This window comes from Lagenorhynchus albirostris, chromosome 6, assembly GCF_949774975.1.
Source record: "Lagenorhynchus albirostris chromosome 6, mLagAlb1.1, whole genome shotgun sequence".
Taxonomy (NCBI): Eukaryota; Metazoa; Chordata; class Mammalia; order Artiodactyla; family Delphinidae; genus Lagenorhynchus; species Lagenorhynchus albirostris.
Genome location: NC_083100.1, coordinates 25,493,641 through 25,519,708, shown reverse-complemented (window position 1 = coordinate 25,519,708; position 26,068 = coordinate 25,493,641). Strand labels below are relative to the sequence as shown.

Here is a 26,068-nt window from a genome sequence, read left to right as displayed (position 1 = left end):
CATTTCTCATATTTATTGTATTAATTAAAATGTATTTATTTTATATTATTCCTGGGAAATTTTTAATTGTTAACTAGATGAACTGTGTCCTGTGATATTTTTCTAAATATTATACAAATGTATCTTCTTAGGAGACAAACAAAAATACATGCTTAATGCCTAACTTCTACCTAAATTAAACATGTGCTTAATGAGAGAGAGTTGTTTTTAATCTTCAGATAATTGTTACTTGTAATATTAACTATAGGATTAAAGTTTCTAGGGCCAAGAATCACTCTAAATCCTTTTAACTAAAATGGCACGTGTCTCTATAAGACGGTGCTAATCCACCAGCACTGATATATTACCTACACACTTCCACATAGTAATTATTAAGGGTTCTCAATTTTTTATCCTCCTTGGAATATATCCTTAACACTCTGATGGGCACTTTCACATTTCACAGGTCAGGTGGCAGATAGATAAATTTTTTTTTTCATTTTCTTTCGTTATGTACAATTCCTGATGTATGGTTATACCTCTATATCTTTTTTACAACTAAGTTCAATATACCAGCGTTTGAGACATCTGGATTTTGAATCTTCATTTTCCATAAGGCAACCAGAAGAAAACAAGCAAAATGTGTTCATATTCCCCAAACCAGTAAGAACTGGGGAAGCCTATTGCATCTAGGCAGCTGGCTCACACACACACATGCATATGTGTGAACACATATGTTACACAAAACGCCTTTTTCTCTTTAGATATGTGTTTATTTATTAATGTACTCATTTATTTATTTAGTTTGATTACGTGAGATGCTACTTTAAAAAAAACTTTGTTTTTACACACACAAAAACGTTAATAATGATAATATAATAATAAATAAAAATATATTATAATGATATAAAATTATAATAAATAAATAAATTAATAATAATGACCCTATGCCCCACCTGAAGGAGTATTAACTTGTGCTTTCATTCTTTGTTCACTTTTCACTAACCCTAGAACTTAATTATAAAGTCTACTCTTTCACAGATGAATATATTACCTCTCTTAGGAAAATTGAGAAATAGCAAGGGAAACCAACATGTATTGTATACCTACCATATACCACAGACTAGAATATTTTAGGTTTTATTTATTCATATGACCTTTCAAGGTAAATATGATTATTAAAAATTATGACTCCCATTCTGAAGATAAGAAAACTGAGCCTCAAGGAAGATAAAAGTCTTTCCCACGCACACACACAGCCACTGGCGGCTCTCTGAATCCTACATCTTTTTATTATGCCACATGTAGATTTTGACTTTAGCATTTCTATTTTCTGTTTGCCCTCCTTCTGCCCCTGCATAATGCCTCAACTCTTCTCTCAAACAAGATTTCATGGTCTCCCTTTCTTATGAAAAACGAATCTGAAGGAGAAATTTGAGAAATTAACTAGCCTTAGTTATAAAATACTGAAAATGCCTTACAATGTTGCCCCTCCCATCTTACTTGCATTTTAATTTACTACAAGGACTTAAACAGAAAAGGAACTAAAAGTAGAATGTTAAGTGCTAATAGAAGATATATATACATACACACATTATGGTTTTAGATCAACAAAAAACGACTGTTAGGGAAGAATACACACACACACACACACACACACACACACACACACACACACACATATATGTATCTCTTACCTGGACAAGAGCAAAAACCAACCCTGAAGCAGGAGGAGATGGTTTGACATAATGGGAGAGCACAAAGATCTTCCATGACAGCACTCTTGCTTATGGATTTATTGTTCCTAGTCCAGGACTTAGTCAATAAATTCCTCTTCTTGCTCCACTAAGGGTAAGTAAGCTATTGTAACCCCAGGCAGCAGTTCCTATAGCCTTTCCAAATATTAGTAGAACAAGAAGATATTCCTTCTTAAAATATTCATGGCTAGATGAGTCAACAAAATGGGAGCTGAAAACTCCTCACTTCATACCTTTCGGTTTTAAGTGTGTTCGTATTACATGATGAAGTTGAAGAACATTATTAGCACAGTCAAAAAAGAAAGGATATAAAGAAATGTGATTTTACATTAGTGCCAACATTCCTTAGCTTCATTCAAGATAAGCAATAAGAATTCTGTCACCTTTCTTGAGATTAGTAATCATGTAGAATTTATATCTCTTCATCCTGGGTGCAAGTTCTAAATGTATTTTTGTTTTTAGTTCTGGCAACTTTCTTTTGCATTTCTTTTGCCTCTTTATTTTGTTTACATTTCTTTTCACAAGCATGTTATAATATCTGAACCTTTTCCTAATTATCACTTAGCTACTAGTTGACATATGTAGCTAGAAATCTAAAAAGGAGAACTTCCAGGGGGTTCCTTAAACATATTGTGACAGTCCTTTTCAGTTACAGAGTACACAGCTAATTTTTAAACTAACACAGCTAATTTTTAAACTCATCCTTGAGAACATCTAGTTCAATTGCACTATCTTTGTTTGAGTCTAAATGAAATCATTAAGCCTTTACTATGTCCAAATTCTTAGGTACTCTAATTCTTCAAGTACATCCAAAAGTTATCTGTCTCTGTGCTTGATTGTTTTTTATCCCAATATCATGAGGATTATTTAGTGAAGACTTCTTAGTACATGAAAAATGCATTGAGGTCAGGCAAGTTTTGAAGACGAATATACCATAGACATGGAGCAAGCAGCCACATGAGGTCCTTCTACCTCTAGGGTTACATTCTTGAACTTTTTGTCATTAAACCATGTGACTTTTAACAAATTCCTTAATCTCTTGAACCCTCAGTTTATTTAGCTCTGAAAAGAAGAATGGGGCTATAAAACAGGTAATGGGAAAGATCCCTTCCAACTATCAAATTATATGTATGTAAAATGAATATTCTGCATGAAGCCCATACCATTGATTGCTAAATATTGTAAAATGTGATTAGCATTAAAGCAAAGCCATCTTATAAACTTTTCTCACATAAACTTTTTTAAAGTATATTAATTATTTTTTCTTTTTTCCCTTTTCTCTAAATGGAGTATCTATGAAATACCTTAGACTATATGCAAAATATGATTATGCTCTTGGGAGGCAAGACCACATTTGGATGTGACTAATGAAGATAAAATTTTGAATTGAAGTTTTATAATTTAAATTTTCCATTTTACTGATGGATACACTGATGCTCTAAGACGTTAGGTTAATTTTTCAAATCACACAACTAGTTAGCAACAGTACTAGAAACAAGATTCCCTGAGTCTCCCTTTAATGTAAATCCCATTATACTTACAGCCTCAAATTGGCATTAATAAATGATAAAAAGTCAGTTTTAGAGTTTTGGAGGTAAATTTTCAGAAAAAAATATTTTCCTCAATAGAGCCAAAAGCATTTGCCTTAAACCATGATGGCATTTATTTACAGTTGAAACATATACTGATATAGTCTTAAAGTGAATTTAATGCAGCTTTGGTTATAAAACAAATATATACATCATTTTTTTCTTATTGAATAGGCTATATGTTTATTAGACAAAAGGGATACCCTAATATTAAGTACTATAAATAAAAGCTGTCCTTATATCATTTGATTAAAAGCAGTGTTGATTAAAATGATACTTTACTTACAAAACAGATTAGCCTCCATGTAGAGAGAAAATATTATTTAAACATTCTAGCTATAAAAGCCAGTAATTATACATATGCTTATTGTCAGTTGACATATTTTCACTTTCATAGTATTTATCTCTATCTGTGTAATTAGATAATGTATGGGAAATACAGAAATAGTTTAAAAATTAAGTAATCTATAGCCAGGGTCCTCAACCCCCGGGCCGCGGACCGGTACCGGTCTGTGGCCTGTTAGAAATCAGGCCGCACAGCAGGAGATGAGCGGCGGACGAGTGAGTGAAGCTTCATCTGCCTGCCTGCCCATAGTTCCCCGTGGCTCGAATTACCGCCTAAACCATCGCCCCCGTACCCGGTCCGCGGAAGAATTATATTCCACAAAACTGGTCCCTGGTGCCGAAAAGTTTGGGGACTGCTGATCTATAGGGCAAAATGAAAACAAACAAACAAACAAAATTATAGACACTCTGAATGTCATGAATGCCATTACTTTAGAATTTGAAATGCTAAATCTTGGCCTGGGTATAATAGGTTTCCTTTTATACTATTAGTAAAGACTTACTTAAATCACAATTTGTGTGTTTGTGTGGGTGTGTGTCTGCACACATGTGCACATGTGTATATATGTATTCATATACACATTAAGAAAATTAATTGCTTAAAACAAGATAACAAAGTTTTATTTAACTCATTCAAACTAACACATTTTCTTTTACAGGTTGTTAGCCCATTTGTGGGCTCGTTTTTGCTTTGTTTCCACTGTTTTTCACATGTGGATATTATTTATCAGCAAATGAATCGTGTTCACTGAAATACCATTTAGAAAAGTTCTACTTGGAAATGTTTGTTTAGTGGTTATTCGGAGTTATTCTATTTACTTGCAAATAATAAGCAACAGTGAAATACTTTATATTTCAACCTCCTCTTTAGCAATAATCCAAGCTCTGGAAGTTTTATTATACATTCAAAATAACAATGACAGTATTTAGAGCAATCTGTGTGTGAGAAAGTAAAAAATATGAAGGGCATAGTTTGTGTGTTAGGAGATGGAAAACAAATAATACAGAAAACAGAATTGCAAATTTTATAAATCTAATTTTGGTACATAGATTTTATTCAGTGTCTTAAGTGATAGGTGTTGGTAACAAGCAAACAATTTACCAAAATACAGATAACACTTTCAGTGTTCCTATCATTTCAGTGTGGATTAGGTTGGATATATCTTGTTATGCTAGTTTATGCAAACTGTTCACCAGATAAAAAGTGAATTGGTTACAATGGTTGATTTGTCCAACTACTGCTCTTTAAGCTAGCAGGTGGCACAGCTGTTGCTGTACATAAAAAGATTTCTAACAGTCCACCTGGAATTAGGACATCTGGTTTGTGCGAGCTGATCTGAATAATGCACTGTGCATACTTGGGTACAGCTACTAACAGAGCAAACAGCACATGGCTCTCCCATCAGCCCAGAGCAAACACCAGTTACATTTCACAGAAGCTGGCTGCTATTTACAATTGTTCTGAGCCAAAATGAATATCAGATTAAAGGCAGTGCCCCAAGAGAAAACAACCTCTCCCCGAGAGCTACTTGTTGCCCATAGTCTAAGGAGTTTTTACCATTTTCAAAAATCCCCCAAATTTGATTTTCCTGCATATAAAAAGGAAGAAGAAAAATATATAAAGAATTGTTGCAACTATTTGTGAACCACTTCGGAATTTCCTAAAATAAAAAATAACCAATACTTCTTAGTTTCCTATTTAAACCATTTGCTGTCAAAGTCAACCTAGATTAGCCAGAACCATGGTCATAATAGTTTCCTTTCAAGTTCTAAAATGGCTAACAGTTTAATAAAAAATATGAAGAAGGCAAATAAATATAATAGACCAGAAACTGGACAGTCTAATTTAAATCTGACATGGATGCCAGAGATCACCCAATTGCTTTCTCCCTATTTTCAGCTATGGTAATAGAGATGGAAAGCGACATTCCTCAAGGTCACGCAGCTAGTTACTAACAAGCAAAAATCAATGGGCCCAATTAGAAAAATATTTTTATGGTTTACTATGAAACAAAAATCAATCTGCTTGGTATCCTTAGATTATGTCTGCATAGCTTAGTCAGGGGCAAGCCAGGTGAAACTCTAGAGCAATGAAGTCTGATTTCTACATTTCCTTTTCAATTTCAAGCCCATGATTTTTTACTCCTCCCTGACAGACTCCAGAGCCCACTGATTCTTGTCCTGGTTCTATAGGAAATGGGACCATAACATCCTCCCATAGAAGATGTAACATTCTGAGTCAGTAACTTACATGCCCAAACCTCCTCTCTTATCTACAGCCTTATCCTCTTCTCGGGGACTGGGCTGTAGTTAGGCCAGAGGGCATCCATGTAGTCTGATTAATTTGGGGAAATTTTCTCAAATTGGTGGTAGTAGATCATAATAGCCCCACCTCAAGTAACACTGAACTATTGAGTACCAACGTGTACTCACATAATTAACTGCTGACCTGACATCTCTACTGGAATGTTCCATGGTTTTTCAAAAGTCACATTTTCAAAATTGAAATGAACATCTCCTCTCCTGACACTAAATGGAATTCTCTTATATTTTTTGTTTGCTGAATGGTATCAACAAGTTATCTACTTGTGTAAGTTAAATATCTCAGTGTCATCTTTGACTTCACCTCTATCTCACTCTTCATAAATTGCCTGTAGGTGGATGGAGAATGTAGTTTTGACCCATAAGATCAAACACAAATCACTACAAGTATCCATTTTAAGTGGTACATACCACCCACCTATATTTCTGTGCATATCACAGACACCTATAGGGAAGAGTCATTTTAAATGTTTCAAAAAGGCTTTTTAGAATAATAATGGCTAAATAGTATAGAAGATCAAAGTTATAAACAGATTAAATTCTAAATGTCTAGGAAAGGAAGAAGCTACATGAGAAGAGCACTTGATTAGGGAAGAGAACTGCCACCCAACAGCTCTGCCGCTGTAGATAAATTTTCCTCAAAGCTTAGTGTCCACATTTGTAAAATGGAAATAATAATGTCTGTCTGCCCGCTTTATGAGTTTTATAAGTTCATGTTCATGGTAAATATCTTTGAAAAAAATGTGTTATATAAATGTGCAACATGATATTTTTTTCTAGTAATGAAAAAGAAAATACAGCTGAATGCTGACTTGTCCAAGTAACACTCATACAACACCATACTAAACGCTGCAAACCAAGCAAGCATATGTTTCTTGTATACTAGAATAAAAGTATGCAAACAGCTACCTATTTTTTATCTGTGTGATGATACAGTTCATTTCGCAAATTTAGTATCACATGTCATTTGAAACAACTGTCAAAAGGAATTGGTGTTACTGATACAAATAAAAAATAATTTACAAGTTTCAGTTGAATATATATATATATAGAGAGAGAGACAGAGAGAGAGAGAGAGGGAGTGAGATTAGTACATCATTTAAAGTAATCGTAGAACATTTCTTTGAAAATAAAAAAAAAATGATATGCTTTTCTTAGTACAGCAGTAAACCAAAGCAAGACCCTTCAGAGATCTTTCAGCACTTAGACACAGAAAGGTGCATATTAAATATTCAATAATAAATTCCTTAAGCTGCTAGAATGAATTAACTGAATGACCTAACAGTAGAGATTATGATGAATTGAAATAAAATCTTCATTACTTTTGTTTTCTTTAGATGATGAGGGTGCTAGAGTCAAGGGAAGTCAAACATTAGAAATTCCCATCTCTAGAGAACATGGGTTGGCCTTGATTTTCTTGAACCATTTCTACACATCCAGACAGACTCCTCATAATAAATGTCTCAGAATTCATGCTGAGGCATTGTCAACAGGCCAAGCAGTCCTCAGTCCGGAATGTGCACTTAGATTAAGTTTTTTCTTCCCTGCTATCACTGATGTTTTCAGGGAAAGCTGACACATTAAGAGAAGCACATAGTAATATAAGAAATGTTTGAACTCTCCTACCCTGTTTGGTGGAGAGAGAATTCTTATGTGTTACCTCTTTAATAAGTTAAGATTTGAAGCATTTTATAGATTTTAAATGTATGCTAAACACTCTTAAGAAAGACATGTCTTGGAAAGAAAGTAGCTAAGTTACAGAAAAGTGCTTAGTTTTGCAATCTGAAATAATTTGATAAATGACTTGGAGTTGGGAAAAATAAAATAGATTAGATTTTTCCACATATTGTATACCCCAGGCTTTTTCCCAAGGTCTACCAAACAAACAACAAAAAAAGTACTAGACAGACAAGAAAAGCCCCTAGTTTATTTCCCAGGCCACTTTGTCCTTTATTATGTACTAGCACAATTATTATTTATCATTTCTAAAGAAGATATTAAGCCAAGGTGCAGCTATGTTCTGACAAAATAAAATATTAATACTTGATCTTATGAACATAATCAAAAAGTAGACTGTGGTTGGTTGTCTTTCATGCCATAAGTCTTAAACATCCCAGGCTCTCATAGGAACCTTTACTCTTTTTATTTGTAAGTATATATCCAAGAGTTTTACAAACTGTATCTATTTCATATGTGTTATCTTTTAGGATGCAAGCTCCTTAAATACATAACCAACTAGTTGTATTAGTATCTCTCTTCTTTCTCCCAAATTTACTTATCTAAATATTAAAAATATACCTAGTAGCTCAGATTTTGCCAAAAACAATGCATGAGAAGAGGATGTTTGGATCATTCTTATGACTGATCTCTTAAATTCTTATTGAAAGATAGGTAACCAAAAGCTCAGGTGAGAGCAATTAGAAATAAAATCAGCAGACTGACAGCACTTTTAGGATTTTAATCCAGTCTGTTGCCATACAGAAGCATACTGAATGTCAATTATGCAGGAGGAGAGGATATTTCCAAGAGAGCTTGATGTAACCCCAGGTTGTGAATTATTTGTTTTGAAATGCCTTCATATTTTCCTGCTTGGAAATTCTGGTCAAGAGAAGAGCAAAAACAAGTAGCAAGCTCATCCTAAGCATATGGTCAGGTGAACATTCATAAAATATTTAGCAGCCCACAAATAAAATTTTTAAAAATGCTACATCATCCGCCTCCAGAAGGGAGGAAGGAAGCACAATAAATAAAGGGTTGTTTGTTATTATATTAAATTTCCGGGGTCCACCCCATCCAACTTGAGTTTCTAAATACCAGAAGCCCCAAAGGAAGTTTTCACTAAAGTGCTATTTGGAACTAGGAACACAGACATAGGAATTCTTTCTCCACCAAACAGGGTAGGAGAGTTCAAACACTACTTTACTATTGCTGATGTTTTCAGGGAAAGCTGGCATATTAAGAGAAGCACATAGTAATGTAAGACATGTTTGAACCATCACTTACGTCAAACTTCTCATGCAGTCTCCTTTGACTCAGGAGAGAATCAGTCTTTGTTTTAGTTCAGATTTTAAAAAGCAGTCATAATTTTCTCACTAGAAGCAAAGCTGGGCTTGTTACTTCCCTCTTTAAAAAACCAACTTGTTCAGATGACCCCAGATGCATTCTGTTTGCCCCTATTGTAACACTTTTCTCATTGCATTTTATTGCCTAGCTACTTATCTGCAAATTTCTTGAGGGCAGGACTGGATGTGCCTCTAATGGGCAACCATGGGATTAGATACATAGTAGACACCTTAATAAGTGTTTGATCAATGAATAAATGATTGAATAAATAGATGCTCTTCGATACGTGCCTGAAATAATCAGCTATTTGAGTGAGGTAAGTGAAAATTTTTGAGTCTGAATTAGTGAATAAGCAGCTACTAGTAAGACTATTCAGATAGTTCCTTAAAGATCGAAATTAACAGTTATGAGGAATTTAATGATAAATTAAAAAGTTAAAATTATTTACTATTGTATTCATCTCTTTTTTTTTTTTTTTGCGTTACGCGGGCCTCTCACTGTTGTGGCCTCTCCCATTGCGGAGCACAGGCTCCAGACGCGTAGGTTCAGCAGCCATGGCTCACGGGCCCAGCCGCTCCGCGGCATGTGGGATCTTCCCGGACCGGGGCACGAACCCGTGTCCCCTGCATCGGCAGGCGGACTCACAACCACTGAGCCACCAGGGAAGCCCTATTCATCTCATTTTTAAAGAACTGAGTACTGAACTTATGGCAATGATAAAACAGCAAAAACAAACAAAAAAAAGTGGTCAGCAGCAGAATGAGAAGCAATGCATGATTGTGGTGAAGACTACGGCCTCTAGGAACACAGAGCCAGGTTACCTGTTCTGTCATTTAATATCCATGGCTCAATTTCACCATGTACAAAACGTGATAATAATAGTAAATATCTCATACGGTTTTCATGAGATTAAATAAACTAATAAATATTATACGGTTAATATGTTACCTGGCACATAATAAGTGATAACAGTTGTCACTTATTATTATGTATTCTGTGAGTCATCTCATATTCTTAAAAATATATGTGATCATTAGGAGTAAAAGAATGAGTTTAGTCATTTAAACTCAGGAGTAACCAATAGCTTGGTCTCTGTAACACAGAACTACAGTACCTGGCTCTAAATAAGAAGAAATTATACCAAACTCCAAATGAATCTGAATAACGTACATTTCAATGTCTCCAATATGCAAAGAATTTTAAACATTATTATTGTCTTCCAGAGAGGGAAAACAATTAAGTATGGATGTTACTACAACCCAGGAATCCTACTACTGGGCATATACCCTGACAAAATCAAAATTCAAAAAGAGTCACGTACCACAATGTTCATTGCAGCTCTATTTACAATAGCCAGGGCATGGAAGCAATCTAAGTGTCCATCGACAGATGAATGGGTAAAGAAGATGTGGCACATATATACAATGGAATATTATTCAGCCATAAAAAGAAATGAAATTGAGTTATTTGTGGTGAGTTGGATGGACCTAGAGTCTGTCATACAGAGTGAAGTAAGTCAGAAAGAGAAAAACAAATACCATATGCTAGCACATATATGTGGAATCTAAAAAAAAAAAAAAAGGTTCTGAAGAACATAGGGACAGGACAGGAATAAAGATGGAGATGTAGAGAAGGGACTTGAGGACACAGGGAGGGGGAAGGGTAAGCTGGGACAAAGTGAGAGAGTGGCATGGACATATATACACTACCGAATGTAACACAGATAGCTAGTGGGAAGCAGCCACATAGCACAGGGAGATCAGCTCCGTGCTCTGTGACCACCTAGAGGGGTGGGATAGGGAGGGTGGGAGGGAGGGAGACCCAAGAGGGAGGAGATGTGGGGATATATGTATAGCTGATTCACTTTGTTATACAGCAGAAATTAACACACCATTGTAAAACAGTTGTACCCCAATAAAGATGTTAAAAAAAATGAAGTATTGATACAACAACAACAAAAGTATGGATGTTACTAAACTATGTCTATAATTCTCGTTGGACAAAGCAAATGAAATTGCTTGTGAATTAAACTTCTAATTTCTTCCCCTCTCTGATTTACAGTACTTCTTTCATCACAACACAGAAAATATTTTACAGCAAGAGATACCGTCACAGTATTTGCAATTTTTTCCACAGTGGTCTACTCCTCTCTCAATTCAGCCTTTCCTCAAGTGTAATGAGAGGCTGGTCCATAGTCATTCATTTACAGTGTCTGAGTGAAAACTACAGAGCACACATTACCCTCTCTTGAGAACACTCCGATGTGTCAGAATTCCAAAGGGAAAAATGGAACTTTTCATCTGGGCAGGTGAATGGCAAAAGGGACCGAAACACAAGATGCTTGTGATGAGGGTGTGTCAATGGCAGAAAGTGCACAAAGGAAAGCTGATGAGCGAGCCCACTCCCCGCTACCCACGACCATCTTCTCCAATCCGTTTCACGGAGCAATCAAAGGATATTCTGAACCTCCCCAAATGCCATCAATCCTTATTGAGAAGGAAATAGAACATCTCTCTCTTAAGCCTTTGCAGGAGTACTCATCAGAGCAAGCTGGCCTGAACAGGGAGCTTTGGCAGACAAAGATGGATTTGTCAAAATAAATAAATAAATACAGACATACATAAGTTAAATAACCTTCACAAAATATGAATAGAAAGTTGATGATAATCTCCCAATTCTATTGTGTAAAGGGTAAGGAAACTCACAGTTGTGCTCTCCAGGTCTAATACAGTAAAGAATAGGCTTCTTGATGAGATGTTTCCCATAATGTACAGCAGAGCTGGGAATCTTGTGGCAATAATACTAAAAAATAACCATCTAAATGATTTAGATAAAGCATTCATTAACATTCCAGATCTAAGTCTCTAAGTGGCCCCTCCCTCCTCTTTGTTTCCTTCCCTGGCTCTGATTTTCTTCTTTAGCACTTTTGAACAAAGAAGGGAAGAAGCCTCTTTTGATTGTTTAAAAAGGCTTCTTAAGCTAGCTGACAATTGCTCAAGTGTAAAATAACTTCATAAAGATCACTGAAATGTTCTTTAACACTAGACTCTCCTTAAACAAGCCATATTTCTGTGGTCCCTGTTGTCTCTGTGTTGCACGGCCTGTTTGGCAGCGTCCAATTCTAGTACCCATGAAGAAGCAGCAAACAATGATGTCAACAAGCTCTTTCAGATGAATCATTATTTAATAGATGAGTCACTCATTTTGGAGTCAGAGGGCCTGATACTGGTTTGGTTCTTGAGTTACCAAGTTCTCAACCAAGTTACCAAGTCAGGGATTTCAATTACTGTGTCCTTGGGATTCTGCTGTGAAAATAAAATGCCTCCTATGTCAAAGTTCTTTGTAAACTTTAAAGCATTATTCTGCTCTCTCTTATTTTTGTGAATATTCCAGGAATGAAAGTGAGTCTGTTTTTATAATGTATTGCTTGTAGTGGACTTTGAATCCTCAGAGGGTAAGAAGGGGTGAGGATACTTTTCAAAATAGTAGGCTAAAGTAAAAAAAGGTTTCATAAGTATTGTCCCAAATATTTTTTTTAAAAATTAAAGAAATAAGAAATCTGTACTAACTGTGTTTTAATAGTTTGAGTAATTATTAGGCTTTTTTTTGGAATGGTCAATTTACAAAATTTAATTGTTTCTTTTAACAATTTATTTTTTACAAGTACTACATTCATATTTTAGAAAAATCATAGAATACATATTAACAGAAAGTAGGAAATAAAAGCCATGCAGTCATAAATAATCACTGTTAGTATTTAGATGCATAATATTTGATGTTAGATCATATTGTATATACTACCTTGAAGCATTTTCATTAAAACTATATATTATTGGCATCTTTCCGTGTCAATAAATAACTTCAAAAACATTGTTCTTAATGGCTTTATAGGCTTTTATTTATATGTTGTTTATTATTTTTCAGAGATGATATTTTGATTTTCCATGTTCTTTTACCAAATGAAGGGTGGGTGTTAAAAGTTTAGACTGTAGACGAGACAGGTCTGTGTTCAAATCTCCCTTTTTACCATACAAGCTGGAAGTCTCAGCAAAAAGGCTTTGCCTCTCTATGTTTGTTTCTGCCTCTGTAAAAGGTAAACAGTAAATTCAGTTTACCCTTGTTGTGAAGATTAAGGGTAATAAATGCAAAAGCTCAGAGCAGAACCTAACACACAAATATGTGATCAATAAGTGGTAGTTATATTTAAGTTTGTGTTTGAAAACTTTGAAACATTTGTAAAACTTGTAAGGATCCTTTTATCTTCAAGCATGTAATTACTGAGTCCCAACACGGACGTTGTTCTCCCTGTTTTTCGTTTCGATTTTGGCTCTATCAGTTCCATTTGATCCTCCTAAACCATTAACTCTTGATTACAGGGAGTCTCACAGGAGAATAAACAGAGGAGGCAAAACAGCAGCAGGCCTCTCATTGCACTCCCAGCAGGAGCCTTTTAAACCAATTGATGCTAAATCTCTTTAGACTTGAAGTCAAAAATCAAGACGTCCAGCATTTGGACCAGTAAAAAAGCAGATAGAACCAATAGAGGGTTAAATGTTAGATGTGAGAGATCAGAGCATGGCTTCCCACCTCTCCCTTCAAAGTAAAGGACACGGAGCTCTGGCTTTTACCTTTCCTAGTATCAGTTTACAAACTGTAAGATGAGAGTGTTTGTACTAGAAGGTCTTTAAGACCCCAGCTCTGGCACTCTATGAATATATAACTACTTACATGTCACCTCATACTACAATGGGGCGGCTCGGTGGTGCAAATTACTAAGAGTTGATCTATATACTTGGATCAAGGGCAAACCACACTGGTTATATTTGTATTTGGGGAAAATCTAGTTGAAATGAGTGACTAGAGAAGGACATAAATACCAAGCAAAAGGAAGGAAAAGAAAATGGAAAATAAGAGGGAAGAAGATTATGTTGTTGGTATGGTAAGAAGAGTCAGGTGTCTGTGTGTAAATGGAAGCATGGAATTTTATGTACAGGAAATAACATATTATTATTATTTTGTATTTACTGCCAACCTCCTCTCCTTCCTTAGCTTTGAAGATGGGAAGTTGTAAATATCTTGTCGCCACTTCAGCCAGGGTCAGCGGATCACTCTGATTCACCATGCTCTAGGAAAACATACCACCTCTATTGTATCTGCAAGCATGCATTTATAGGCATTGGTATTTAGTTTTAATCTTTCATTTTCCAACAGAAAGAACAGATTTTCTAAAGAATAAACAACTGTAGAGGAAATCACAATGTACTATAGCAAGGAGGTGCTACCCCAAGTCCAAATCTGCTAGAAGTGATTTCTATGAAACCTGGAGATACAATTTGAGAAAGAAGTCCAAAAATGATATCTTTCTTAAGAAATTGAAAAATAATTTAATTTTGTGTGTAATTCCTAAACATAGGGTTACTATAAAAGATTTATCATTACGTCTAACATGATGTCATGTCCTGAACTCTATCTAAATCCCTGAGGAGTCAGGGAGAAATAAAAGAATAATAACAATGGAAAAAAGTACTTTAAAGAAAAGTAAAGCTTACAAAGAGTAGTATAACTAAAACAATATAACCAGACTTTAAGAAAGTCACTGGTGGAGAAGACACTGCACAAAAAGGCATAGACATTTTGCTGATAAATTAATCATTTGAGAGAATGAGGGATACCCCCAAATTAGTGGCAAATCAGAGAGATCAGAGTTATTTTTGATATCCCAATAATGTCCAAGAACTTGGGAGACTAAACAAATGCAATCTGATGTTATGTTCTTATTTAGGGGAAAAAAGAAAATAAACAAATCTACCATGCATAAGGAGCAATAGTTCTTTGTTAAAATATATAAACTACCCACCCATGCCTCCAAACTAAAACAGAAAGCACCAACATGATCTGTATTTTGAAAGAGATCAAAGTAGGGATAAAGCTTGCAGCTCTAGGCAATTTTATGTGTGTGAGTTGACAGCAGTGGAAAATAAATTGCAGTGACTGGTCAACTGGAATGGCCAAGGCATTTCCTAGGATAAATGTTCAAAATCCCTTCAACTGTTAGTGACAATAAGACTATATATCATATAAAGCAAAATCTAATATAATATATATCATTCAAGTTTATCCCATTGATGAAAATGAAAGGAGTACTCTCAATAGATGAGGACAAAATAAAGGAGTTAGTGCTAATAAGTGATCAGGTGCTTGAAATATTCACAGTATTGTCTTTTATTTGGTAAACCTTATATGTAGAGCCTGTCTGAAGAAATTTTAAAAAATGTAGCCGTCAGTTAGAATGATTTTGTAGTAATTCCTGTGAAGTGATGAGGCCCTGAATTAGAGTCATGGCAGGAGAAACAGAAGACAGGAATTTGAGAGCTGTTTCATAGGAAGACCAAAAAGAATTTTGCTTTTAATTGGATGATTTTAATGAAAAGCAAAAGATTTTAAAACCACATTTCAAGCCTTCATAACACTGACAAAAAATAGGAAAATTGGGAGAGGATCCATCATATCTCTTCATAACATAAAAGAGTTCTCAAACATGTGTAGTATAGAAATATTATAAAAACAAGGATTTTTTAAAAGTATAGTTAAAAACACATCTCCTTGTCTTTGTTCATGCTGGGGTTTTTGTTTGGTTTTGATTTTTGCTTTCCTTTTGATTCATTTCAGTCTCACTCTACCAAAATTCTACTTCTATTCCAAGCTAAATCCAATAATGATAGAGTCACAAATGACACTCTATAGCCTCTTTAACTGATTTGGTCTTTTTCCTACAATACCTGGCATATTGCTCTCAGAATATTATCTCCTCAAACGGAATGTGAAGTCTTTGAGGGAAGAAGATTTGTGTTTCAGCTCTGTACCCTCATTGCCCAACACAGTGCCTGGCCAAAGATAAACATTCAATGTATTAATTCATTTACTCTTTCACCATAGTAAACTAACAAGTTAAAAGATTACTACTTAGATAGGTAACACTTTGGGGCAAAACCTACCTAGTGATATGGAGTGTCTTAGTAAGAAGAGCTCCTTCTCCTGTCTTGATCGATAAAATTTAAAAAAACAATACCCAAGTATCATATCAAGGATACTATTCAGGAATCCTTGACATATTTTGGAAGAAATGTAAAACCAATAACCTGAGACTACAATCATTTATCATCAAGTAGCAGCTGTTGTTAGAATTGATATTGATCCTTGGTAAATTGCAACCAGAGTAACCTTGTTATATCATCACAAAATCTTCCCACTACATCATTTAGCTATGAGATGCTTCCTTAACATGTGTCCTTAGGTTTTCCTCTTCTATAATCAATCACAAAAGGAAAAAAAAGTTGTGTATAGAGGTAACCCAAAATGTTTTGGGGCATTTTTCAATTAAATATTTTCTAGAAGAAAATCTAATATGAATGCATAAAATAAATGATTATTTTGAAAAGTCATCCTATGAAAAGATAGTTAAAATTACAAGGAGCTCTTAAGTGATCCAGTTCAATCTTCTCAACATTGAAGTAAAGAAACTGAATCTGATTAAGTAATATGACCAAGGCTGAAGTGTCAAAGAGTTAGGTCTAAAATGTGAGATTCCTGACATCCAACTTAGTTTCTTTTATCCAATTATCATTAAGGAAATGAAAAGTGTTAGTTCCATAAGTTGTAAGAAGTTTAATAGCAACTTGAAATAAGGAACTTCCTTCCCGCAGCCTCTCTGTTATTTTAGGAATATGGCTCCCATGTGGGACTACTGAAAGCTAGACTTTATTAATTAATAGCTCTGCCTCTTATCATTTGTAAATTATCTAACCTCTCCATATATTAATTTCCTTAACTCTTAAAATGGGACATATATTATTACCTACCTCATAGAGCTTTGTGAAATTAAAGTGAAATAGTTAATTTAAAACACTTAGTATAGTACTTAGGTTATAGCAAGAACTCAAGTTTCAGCTGATATTACTATTACTATTTTTTTAAATTTCATAAAATAAATCAAGGTTTTGATTTACTAAATTGTAAAGACAAACCCAATTGAAACTTTCATAGCTTCAAATGTCATTATTGAGAGTGACATCATTGTTTCTGCATTCTCATTTTGCTTGAATTTCTACTAGTTTAGGCATCATTAGGAAGCATACATAGCACAAGATCATAAATCCTACAGGGGAGGCCAAGTGTCTTATATTTCTCTTTCCATCTTCCTTCCTTCCTTCCTTCCTTCCTTATTTCCTTCCTTCCTTCCTCCCTCCCTCCCTCCCTCCCTCCCTCTCTTCCTTCCTTCCTTCCTTCCTTCCTTTCTTTCTTTTTCTTTCTTTCTTTCTTTCTTTTCTTTCTTTCTCCCTTTCTCTCTTTCCTATAGATTAGTAAAAATCTCAAAGATCATTACAATATATGTTAAAACCCTTGCTAAAATATCTTCATCGAAGTTATGAAATTCTTAACTGATGGCAAAGTAATAGAGGTATAAAATAAAGTATATAGAATTATATTTTCTGAGCAGTCAAATATTCAGCTTATATTCAATTATTTAGAAGCTGATCAAATTTGTGAAATACCAAACCCCTTTTTCTTTCTTCACCCTTCACTTTTCCTGCCTATACTTTGTCCAGTTTTTCAGTTCATTTATATACCCATCCTAGAAGAGAAAGGACAAAGAGGAGGAAAAATACAAATCTGTAAATAGAGTTATTTCTTAGCAGATTGGAAAGAAGTGGAGAAAACTTTAAATTGTAATGATAGATCCATTGTGGATCACCCGCTCTACCAATGTGGAGCAGCTACAGAGGAAGACAGTTCCTCTGTCTTCCCCTGGCCTGGATACTTCATGTGTTTGTTGATGTTTTCTGAAAGAGGTAGGACACTTAATCTTTAAAACTACTCACCACAAATGACTGAATGATCCTGCAACAATTGAATCATGTCCTCCTCTATAAAAATGCACTGAAGCTTTTACATTAAATTCAACTTTCTAATATCATTAAAGCTAAAATATCTTTAGCTGCATCAATGTATTAGCCATTCTTATTCATTGCTGTTGTGTTCAATATACAGCTCATTATACTAAACAAACATAAATCTGGGTAACTCAAAAGAAAGAGACAAAACGTATCCATATTAACAGAAAAATAATCCGTGCAGAAATTCCAAAATTCCAACTGAACACTTAGTTGAAAATGTAAGGCAGTATGCATTTAAATAAATATGTCAAGAGAAAAGAAAGGCAGCAGGGAACCTAAAACCTCTTGATAGACTGAATATACAAACAGACAATGGCTGGATCATATATGAAATCAGTAGCCTAATTCACACTTAACAGCAACCTGCCCAGAAAACCATAGCCAAAATAAACAGCCCAGGAATGCAGTTGACTTATAAATCGGACTTGCAGGAAGCCTGATTGTTACCTTTAGTAGCAATCCAGGAAGCTAAACAATAACTTCTGTTAACAATTGGCCCTAAATGACCAGGATTTGATTAATAACTAGCAGCTTCCCTAATTTTTGTCACTACTTTCAACTTAGAGCCAACCAGAGAAAGCCAAATATGTACACCTAACCCATAGGATGCTCTGCTTCTAGTTAGCCCTCTTTTAGATTCCCTATGCCAATAGCCTCCAATCAGGCCATTCCTGAAGCCTTCCTTTTTCTCCACTGTAAATGTTTCCCATTCCTCCATCTGCCCTTGAGTCTCTCCCAAAACACAAGTGACAGTGGTTGACTCCCTTGTTATAGTAAGCTCTGAATAAATAGCCCTGAATAAATAGCTCTGAATAAATAGATGGTCTATTTATTTCAACACGATCAAACACCCACTGTACATCCATCAATGGACAACATGCTTGGATATATTAGAAAGTCAACCATCACAATATTCTGTGAGGAATTTTTTCGTCCCCATTTTACAGATACAGAGAACTGAAGTTTGCAGAAGTTTAGATAGCTTCTCACGTTTTCCTATTCTACATCATGTTACAGTAAGTGCTTTTGGTATATTATTTTGGTAAAGTTTTTGAGATAATATTAAAAGGATATCTAACAATAATAACAACAATAGATATAAATTAGATGAATGTTTTCTAGCATTACTTGCTTTTGTATCTGGCAACTTGCTGGATAAAAGTCCACATTGTATTTTTAGTTGACTCACTGCTTTAAGGTTATTTAGAATCACTTTAAGGGTGATTCTAAAAGAACGGAATAAGTATTGATTTGCCTAGCATTTCAGATACTCTGCAATTTTTTAAGTTAATTGCCTAACAATCATATATGTACTATTGTGTTTATTTTACAAATGAAGAAGCAAAGTTGTAAAGATATTCAGAACTTTAAGACTTTCAGCTAGTGAGCAGGGGAGTCTATATATAAAAACTGAATTACTTTTTGGTTTCAAAGTCCAACAAACATGCTCAAAACTCCTTTGATTAAAATTCACTTTAAAATGTTCCCTTACCACATAAGTTGGTCACAGAACCTAAAACTGAAGTAACATTTTCTAAGTATAAAATAATACAAATTAGCTTTATAGGAAAGAAGGGGGGAAAACAGCATTTGCACATATTAGAAATTACCATGCAAGTTACATAAAGCCAGACAGAAAAAATAGAAAAATATAGATGAATAATAAGGCTTTTTACTGCCTGAAAATAAAATGATATTTAAGAAAAATTCCTTTAACAAAGACCTGAAAAAGTAAAAGGAAATATACAGATAACATTGTTTAAATAATAACTGGAATAAGAAATCATGACTAAAGGCCAAATAATTCCTCATGCGGTTTCTACTTTCTTACTAATTCCCTTCAGTTAACTCAAACTTTTACTATGAATTCCTTGCACTGAGCATAAATTAAGATGAACAGAAAAGTTAGAATTTGAGAATCCTTATGAAAAGGAAAAGATTCAAGCCCTTGGCCTTTATAACATTTCATGTTAAGGAAGGAAACTATTTTCTTGAAATTTCCCTGTTTTAATAAAGGTAATGAATTTGTCACATAAAATTATAAATATCAAAGTCATGATTTGACCATTTTGCTAAGTGTACAGAGAAGAAAACGGTGCCTCTTTTACACACCTTAAAGGTGTTTTGCCTTGCCATAAACAAAACACTGGGGCTTCCCTGGTGGCGCAGTGGTTGAGAGTCTGCCTGCTGATGCAGGGGACATGGGTTTGTGCCCCGGTCCAGGAAGATCCCACATGTCGCGGAGCGGCTGGGCCCGTGAGCCATGGCCGCTGAGCCTGCGTGTCCGGAGCCTGTGCTCCGCAACGGGAGAGGCCACAACAGTGAGAGGCCCGCGTACCACAAAAAAAAAAAAAAGAAAAAAAACATTGATGTTCAATATCAGTTGATATAATTTTTTAAATTTTTAGTTCTATCTCCCTATCTCCTCTCCACTGAGCTACAAGACAAATTTTTCATATGAATGAGAAATTACTTGAGGTCTCTATCTTTGCCTCTTTCTATACCAGACTTTCTAAATGGGGGAAGGTGGGCAAGAAGTATAGGGCAGGTTGGGAGATGCATTTTACAAGAAAAAACCTAGGGAGTTTCCCAAACATCATGTATCTCAGAGGTTGAGGTTGATGCCAAGAAAAACAACCATATTGAAAATAACATGTTCTAATCACTGTGAAGCAATAGTATGTGTAGTACAAGCAGACTGATCTGGCTCTTCCATTGGCCGTGTGAGTCACCTTTGGCCATTCAAGTCACTTAACTTTGTGACAAGTTCCTTCATTTGTAAAATGGAAATAATGATAATAGAACCTCATGGGATTGTTGTAAGTATTAAGAGACAATATATATGTGTTGACACATAGTAAACACTAGGTTTATCATTGCTGTCAGTTTGAAACAAAGCAAATTACTTTGTTTTAGAGAATGAGCAGCAAATTGAAAGCTTTTCTTATGCTGATGGTCAAGACAAAGAGGATGCTGTTTGTTCCATGAGCTACGACAATGTTCTTAGAGGGAGGAGGAGACCAAGAGAAAAGAATTGCTTTCTAGAAAAAATTAAGCATCACGTTTATGTCTTTTCAATTGAAGAAACTGATTACAGGCTTCTCTATGCTCCATAATGGCTAATGAATACTTGATTATAACACTATCATGCTACACTCTGTCTTTGTATCTGCGCGTGAGTCTTTTGTTAAACTTGGTACGTCTTGAAAGTAGTAGTTATGTCAAAATATTTGAATCTCATGTCTAATAATGGCTTACATGCAGAGGTACTCAATACATGTTGAATGTTTACGGTTTCCTTTGCTGTGCAAAAGGTTTTAAGTTTAATTAGGTCTCATTTGTTTACTTTTGTTTTCATTTTCATTATTCTAGGAGGTGGGTCAAAAAAGATCTTGCTGGGGTTTATGTCAAAGAGTGTTTTTCCTATGTTTTCCTCTAAGAGTTTTATAGTGTCTGGTCTTACATTTAGGTCTTTAATCCATTTGGAGGTTATTTTTGTGTATGGTGTTAGGTAGTGCTCTAATTTCATTCTTTTACATGTACCTGTCCAGTTTTCCCAGCACCACTTATTGAAGAGGCTGGGAATAAGTGAAACAACTTATTGTTACAAATGAAACAATGGACAAAGGATTAATCTCCAAAATATACAAACAGCTCATGAAGCTCAATATTAAAAAAACAAACAATTCAATTAAAAAATGGGCAGAAGACCTAAATAGACATTTCACCAAAGAAGACATATACATGGCCAAGAGGCACATGAAAAGATGCTCAACATCACTAGTCATTAGAGAAATGCAAATCAAAACTACAATGAGGTATCACCTCACACTGGTCAGAATGGCCATTACCAAAAAATCTAGAAACAATAAATGCTGGAAAAGGTGTGGTGAAAAAGGAACCCTCCTGCACTGTTGGTGGGAATGTAAATTGATACAACCACTATGGAGAACAGTATGGAGGTTCCTTAAAAAACTAAAAATAGAACTACCATATGACCCAGCAATCCCACTACTGGGCATATAGCCTGAGAAAACCATAATTCAAAAAGAGACATGCACCCCAATGTTCACTGAAGCACTATTTACATTAGCCAGGACATGGAACCAACCTAAATGTCCATCGACAGATGATGAATGGATAAAGAAGATGTGGCACATATATACAATGGAATATTACTCAGCCATAAAAAGAAACGAAATTGAGTTATTTGTAGTGAGATGGATGGACCTAGAGTCTGTCATACAGAGTGAAGTAAGTCAGAAAGAGAAAAACAAATACCATATGCTAACACATATATATGGAATCTAAAAAAAAAAAGTGGTACTGATGAACCTAGTTGCAGGGCAGGAATAAAGACATAGACATAGAGTGTGGACTTGAGGACGTGGTAGGGGAGGGCAAAGCTAGGGCAAAGTGAGAGTAGTATTAACACATATACACTACCAAATATAAAATAGTTACCTAGTGGGAAGCAGCCCCATAGCACAGGGAGATCAGCTTGGTGCTTTGCGATGACCTATAGAGGTTTGATAGGGAGGGTGGGAGGGAGGCTCAAGAGGGAGGGGATATGTGGATATATGTATGCATATGGCTGATTCACTTTGTTGTACAATAGATACTAACACGGTATTGTGAAGCAATTATATTCCAATAAGGATCTATTAAAAAAAAAAAGAAAGGCCTGGAATATGTTAGGCACTTAATAAATGCTGATTCTATCAAAAAGTAAATAAATAAATAAATAAATAAATAAATAAATAAATAAATGGTGAATGAATGGTGAATGAATTTTCAAAAATAAACAAGTGAATGAATACATGGATTGACAGTTTTCAGAGAAAGAATGGTATTCATATAGAGTGGGTTTAATATTTAAAATGAAATGGAAACTCCTTTCAGAAGCTTCTTTCAAAAGTTAAATCTGCATCTTAGAAATGATTCAGAAGCCCTCCCAATATGATTGATTTAGTCCAAAGGATTGCACACTGTTCTGTTTCTACTTCAACTTGACAGAAGATATTTAATGTCTCCTAAATGAGTAATAAAGAGTTGTACTTGTATTGTCTCTTGACTAATAAGTCATATCATTTTATTGAGAAAAAAAGTAGAGAGCCTATCTTGGGAAGAATTTTCATTTATATACAAACACATACAGATTTATTAGTTTGAATTGGTTGTAGATTTTCAAAAATTAAGGTTTTTTTTTAACTGACTTAAGGTGAAGAAAAGTTTCTCCTTTTGAAATCTTGAAGATATTTCAGAGTGCATGTTGTATTGCCCATGCTTACCTTCCAAAATTAACTATATATGGCAAGCTTGGCATATCTTTTGTTGGTATAACTTGCTTTTAATTTAGGAATCACACTTATTTGAGCTACATAATTTATTTGGTAATTTTAGTACTTACAATGTATTTCCATGACTTTGTGTCTCAAAAATAATATGAGAGGTGGTATATAATTACTTCTTACCCTATTTGAGTCGATTCTTGCTCTGGAAGTATAGATGGGAGGTGGGATGTTGAAAGCCTGAGGGACCAGATATTCCTCAGCATCCATCATATCTTCTAAATCCTCTTCATCCAAGAGATTCTGAAAGAACTTGCTGTCGTTTGGACTGGGAAGCTTCATACGATCATCACCCTAAAAAATTTTCCATCAGATATACACACAGAAATGATTCTTTCCTTCATTTTAAATATGTGAACTTTGTAGCAAATTTATGTAATATCTAAATGGTTGCAAATTCATGCACTCATTAAACAAAATAATTATTTAGCACAAATACCAGCCATATAGAAGCCTATAACATACTTAGATATGACACGGTAAGATAAAAACATTTAATACAAGAAGAATGTGATAAATGCCATTAGAGATAAATAAAGCAGAATGCTATGGCTATTTTGAGAGAGGCATAAACCATTTCAGATCTGAGAATAATGGTGGGTTTCATTGTCAAGATGGCGTTTGAGCTGTGACTTTAAGAGTATATAATAAAGAAAGAGCAATTGACTTATCAATCTTTATTATACTTGGTTGATTTGATAGTGTAGAGCTATCATGATACATTGAATCCATGGTTTGCTCTATAGCATAATATTGTTAAAGTGATAACATTCAAAATCACAGCACTGGTGGCAAATAACATAAAGGGGGTGGGAGAAACACCAAAACAATAGTTACACTCCTACCTCATCTATTTCTTAAGTAGAATTTTAAAATTTGTTTTGTGATATTTTTGTAAACTTTTTAAAATTAATTAGGGAAAAAGTTAGCTAGAAATCATTATCTGCTAAAATCTGACTTTTTTTTTTTTTTTTTTGCAGTACGCGGGCCTCTCACTGCTGTGGCCTCCCCCGCTGCGGAGCACAGACTCCGGACGCACAGGCCCAGTGGCCATGGCTCACGGGCCCAGCCGCTCCGCGGCACGCGGGATCCTCCCGGACCGGGGCACGAACCCGCGTCCGCTGCATCGGCAGGCGGACTCTCAACCACTGCGCCACCAGGGAAGCCCCTAAAATCTGACTTTTATCTTCATGTCAGACTACTATTGATATGAAGATAAACACTACCTTGTTTTATTGAGGAATCTTAACTCAGTGTTATCCAAGGTCCACTTGTTTATGGTTTAGGTAAAATAATCATAAAGAAATATATTACAACTTTTAAATTATTAAATCCATTTTTTCTAGTGTTACATATAAAATGTTCTTTTGGTCTATTATTTTTGTACATTAATTCATCTGAATCTGAGTTATTACTTGAATATTGCATACCTCCCAAAAGAAAAAAAAACATATTTTAAAATATTTTTCTAGGAAATTAAATGTCAATTTATTGAAACTTTTAGTTCACTGCCTTCAAACATGGAGACGATTAAAACAAAAATCCATCTTCCTTTTATTCCAAGAAGAGACGATTATAACAATGAACGTGACTAGCAGAGTACTACAAGGCTTGTCTGAGGATAAAGGCCTTTTTATATACATGAATAATCATAATTATCTGGCAGTTCAACAGTAGAGACACTTGAGTACTAAGGGAAGATGCTTAGAAGTGGTTCTGACATCAAGTAAAAGTCATTTCACATGATATTTTGCTTAGCTAATTAATTAATTTGTGAATGATGATATCCATAGTTCCAAAGTCCAGATATTACTACTGTTTTGTAGTGGGTTTGTCATTGGGATATTCTCAAAAATCTAAGTCAAATGTACAAACCTGAATAACTAGGTATCTTTGAGGGTCTCGAGCCATCCTCGAAAATTCAGCAGCCAGTTCCTTAAATTTAGGTCTACTGTCAGCATCAATCATCCAACCTAGAAATTCACATGCAATAAAAGAGTCACTATATCCATCATTTTATGAAAATAAAAACTAAGTTTGAAACATATCATTTAAATAAAAATGATCTGACAAACAAAGAAAGCTAATGAAAGAAACAATCCAATAGGTGAGATTCTATCGCAATCAGTTTGCTGACATTCATAACTAAATGTAACATATTATAGAACAACACAAGCTTTTTATTTTGTTGATATAATTTAAAATTAATTTTTTATCATAGAAAATATAACCTAGGCTAACCATGGGAATTTACAGAATCTCAGATCTTTTTTCTGTAGGTGTGAAGAGAATTTAAAAATAAAAAAAATATTTTTCTTTGATGGGTATAGAAAAGGTGATTGGAATATAATTTATCATTTTATATCAGGAGTGACATGGAGTAAAAACTTTGGTTGCAATGCTGTATACTGGCAAAAAGGTGAAAAAAGGAATTGAAAGCAACTTTCTTATGCTACTTTTTTCCTGGTGGGAAAAAAAATAATGCAAAGTGATTGGTAATGTTTGTTCAGAAATAGTCATTAGCTTATCTTAGTACTAGCCTTTCCAGCATAAAATACTATCAGCAATTTACCAAGTTATGTATTAAGAGCCTTAACTCCCCAGGCTCTGTTTAACTGATGAAATGACAAGAATAAAGGCACCAAGCTTTCCTTGATTTTATTGCCAAATGACCCTTTTCTTAGATATTAAAACTCCTAAAAGTGAGG

At 34.7% G+C, this 26,068-nt stretch overlaps 1 protein-coding gene across 1 annotated transcript in view; it reads right to left on the bottom strand.

The window, feature by feature from the left end:
- The window catches only part of ERBB4 (erb-b2 receptor tyrosine kinase 4), a 1,131,344-nt gene that overhangs the window by 8,882 nt on the left and 1,096,394 nt on the right, over positions 1 to 26,068 (bottom strand). The window contains exons 24-25 of the mRNA XM_060152176.1: positions 25,236 to 25,333; positions 23,484 to 23,654 (exon numbers count right to left, since the gene is read on the bottom strand). Of these exons, the coding sequence (XP_060008159.1) occupies positions 23,484 to 23,654; positions 25,236 to 25,333 (269 nt within the window). The remainder of the gene's footprint in view (positions 1 to 23,483; positions 23,655 to 25,235; positions 25,334 to 26,068) is intronic.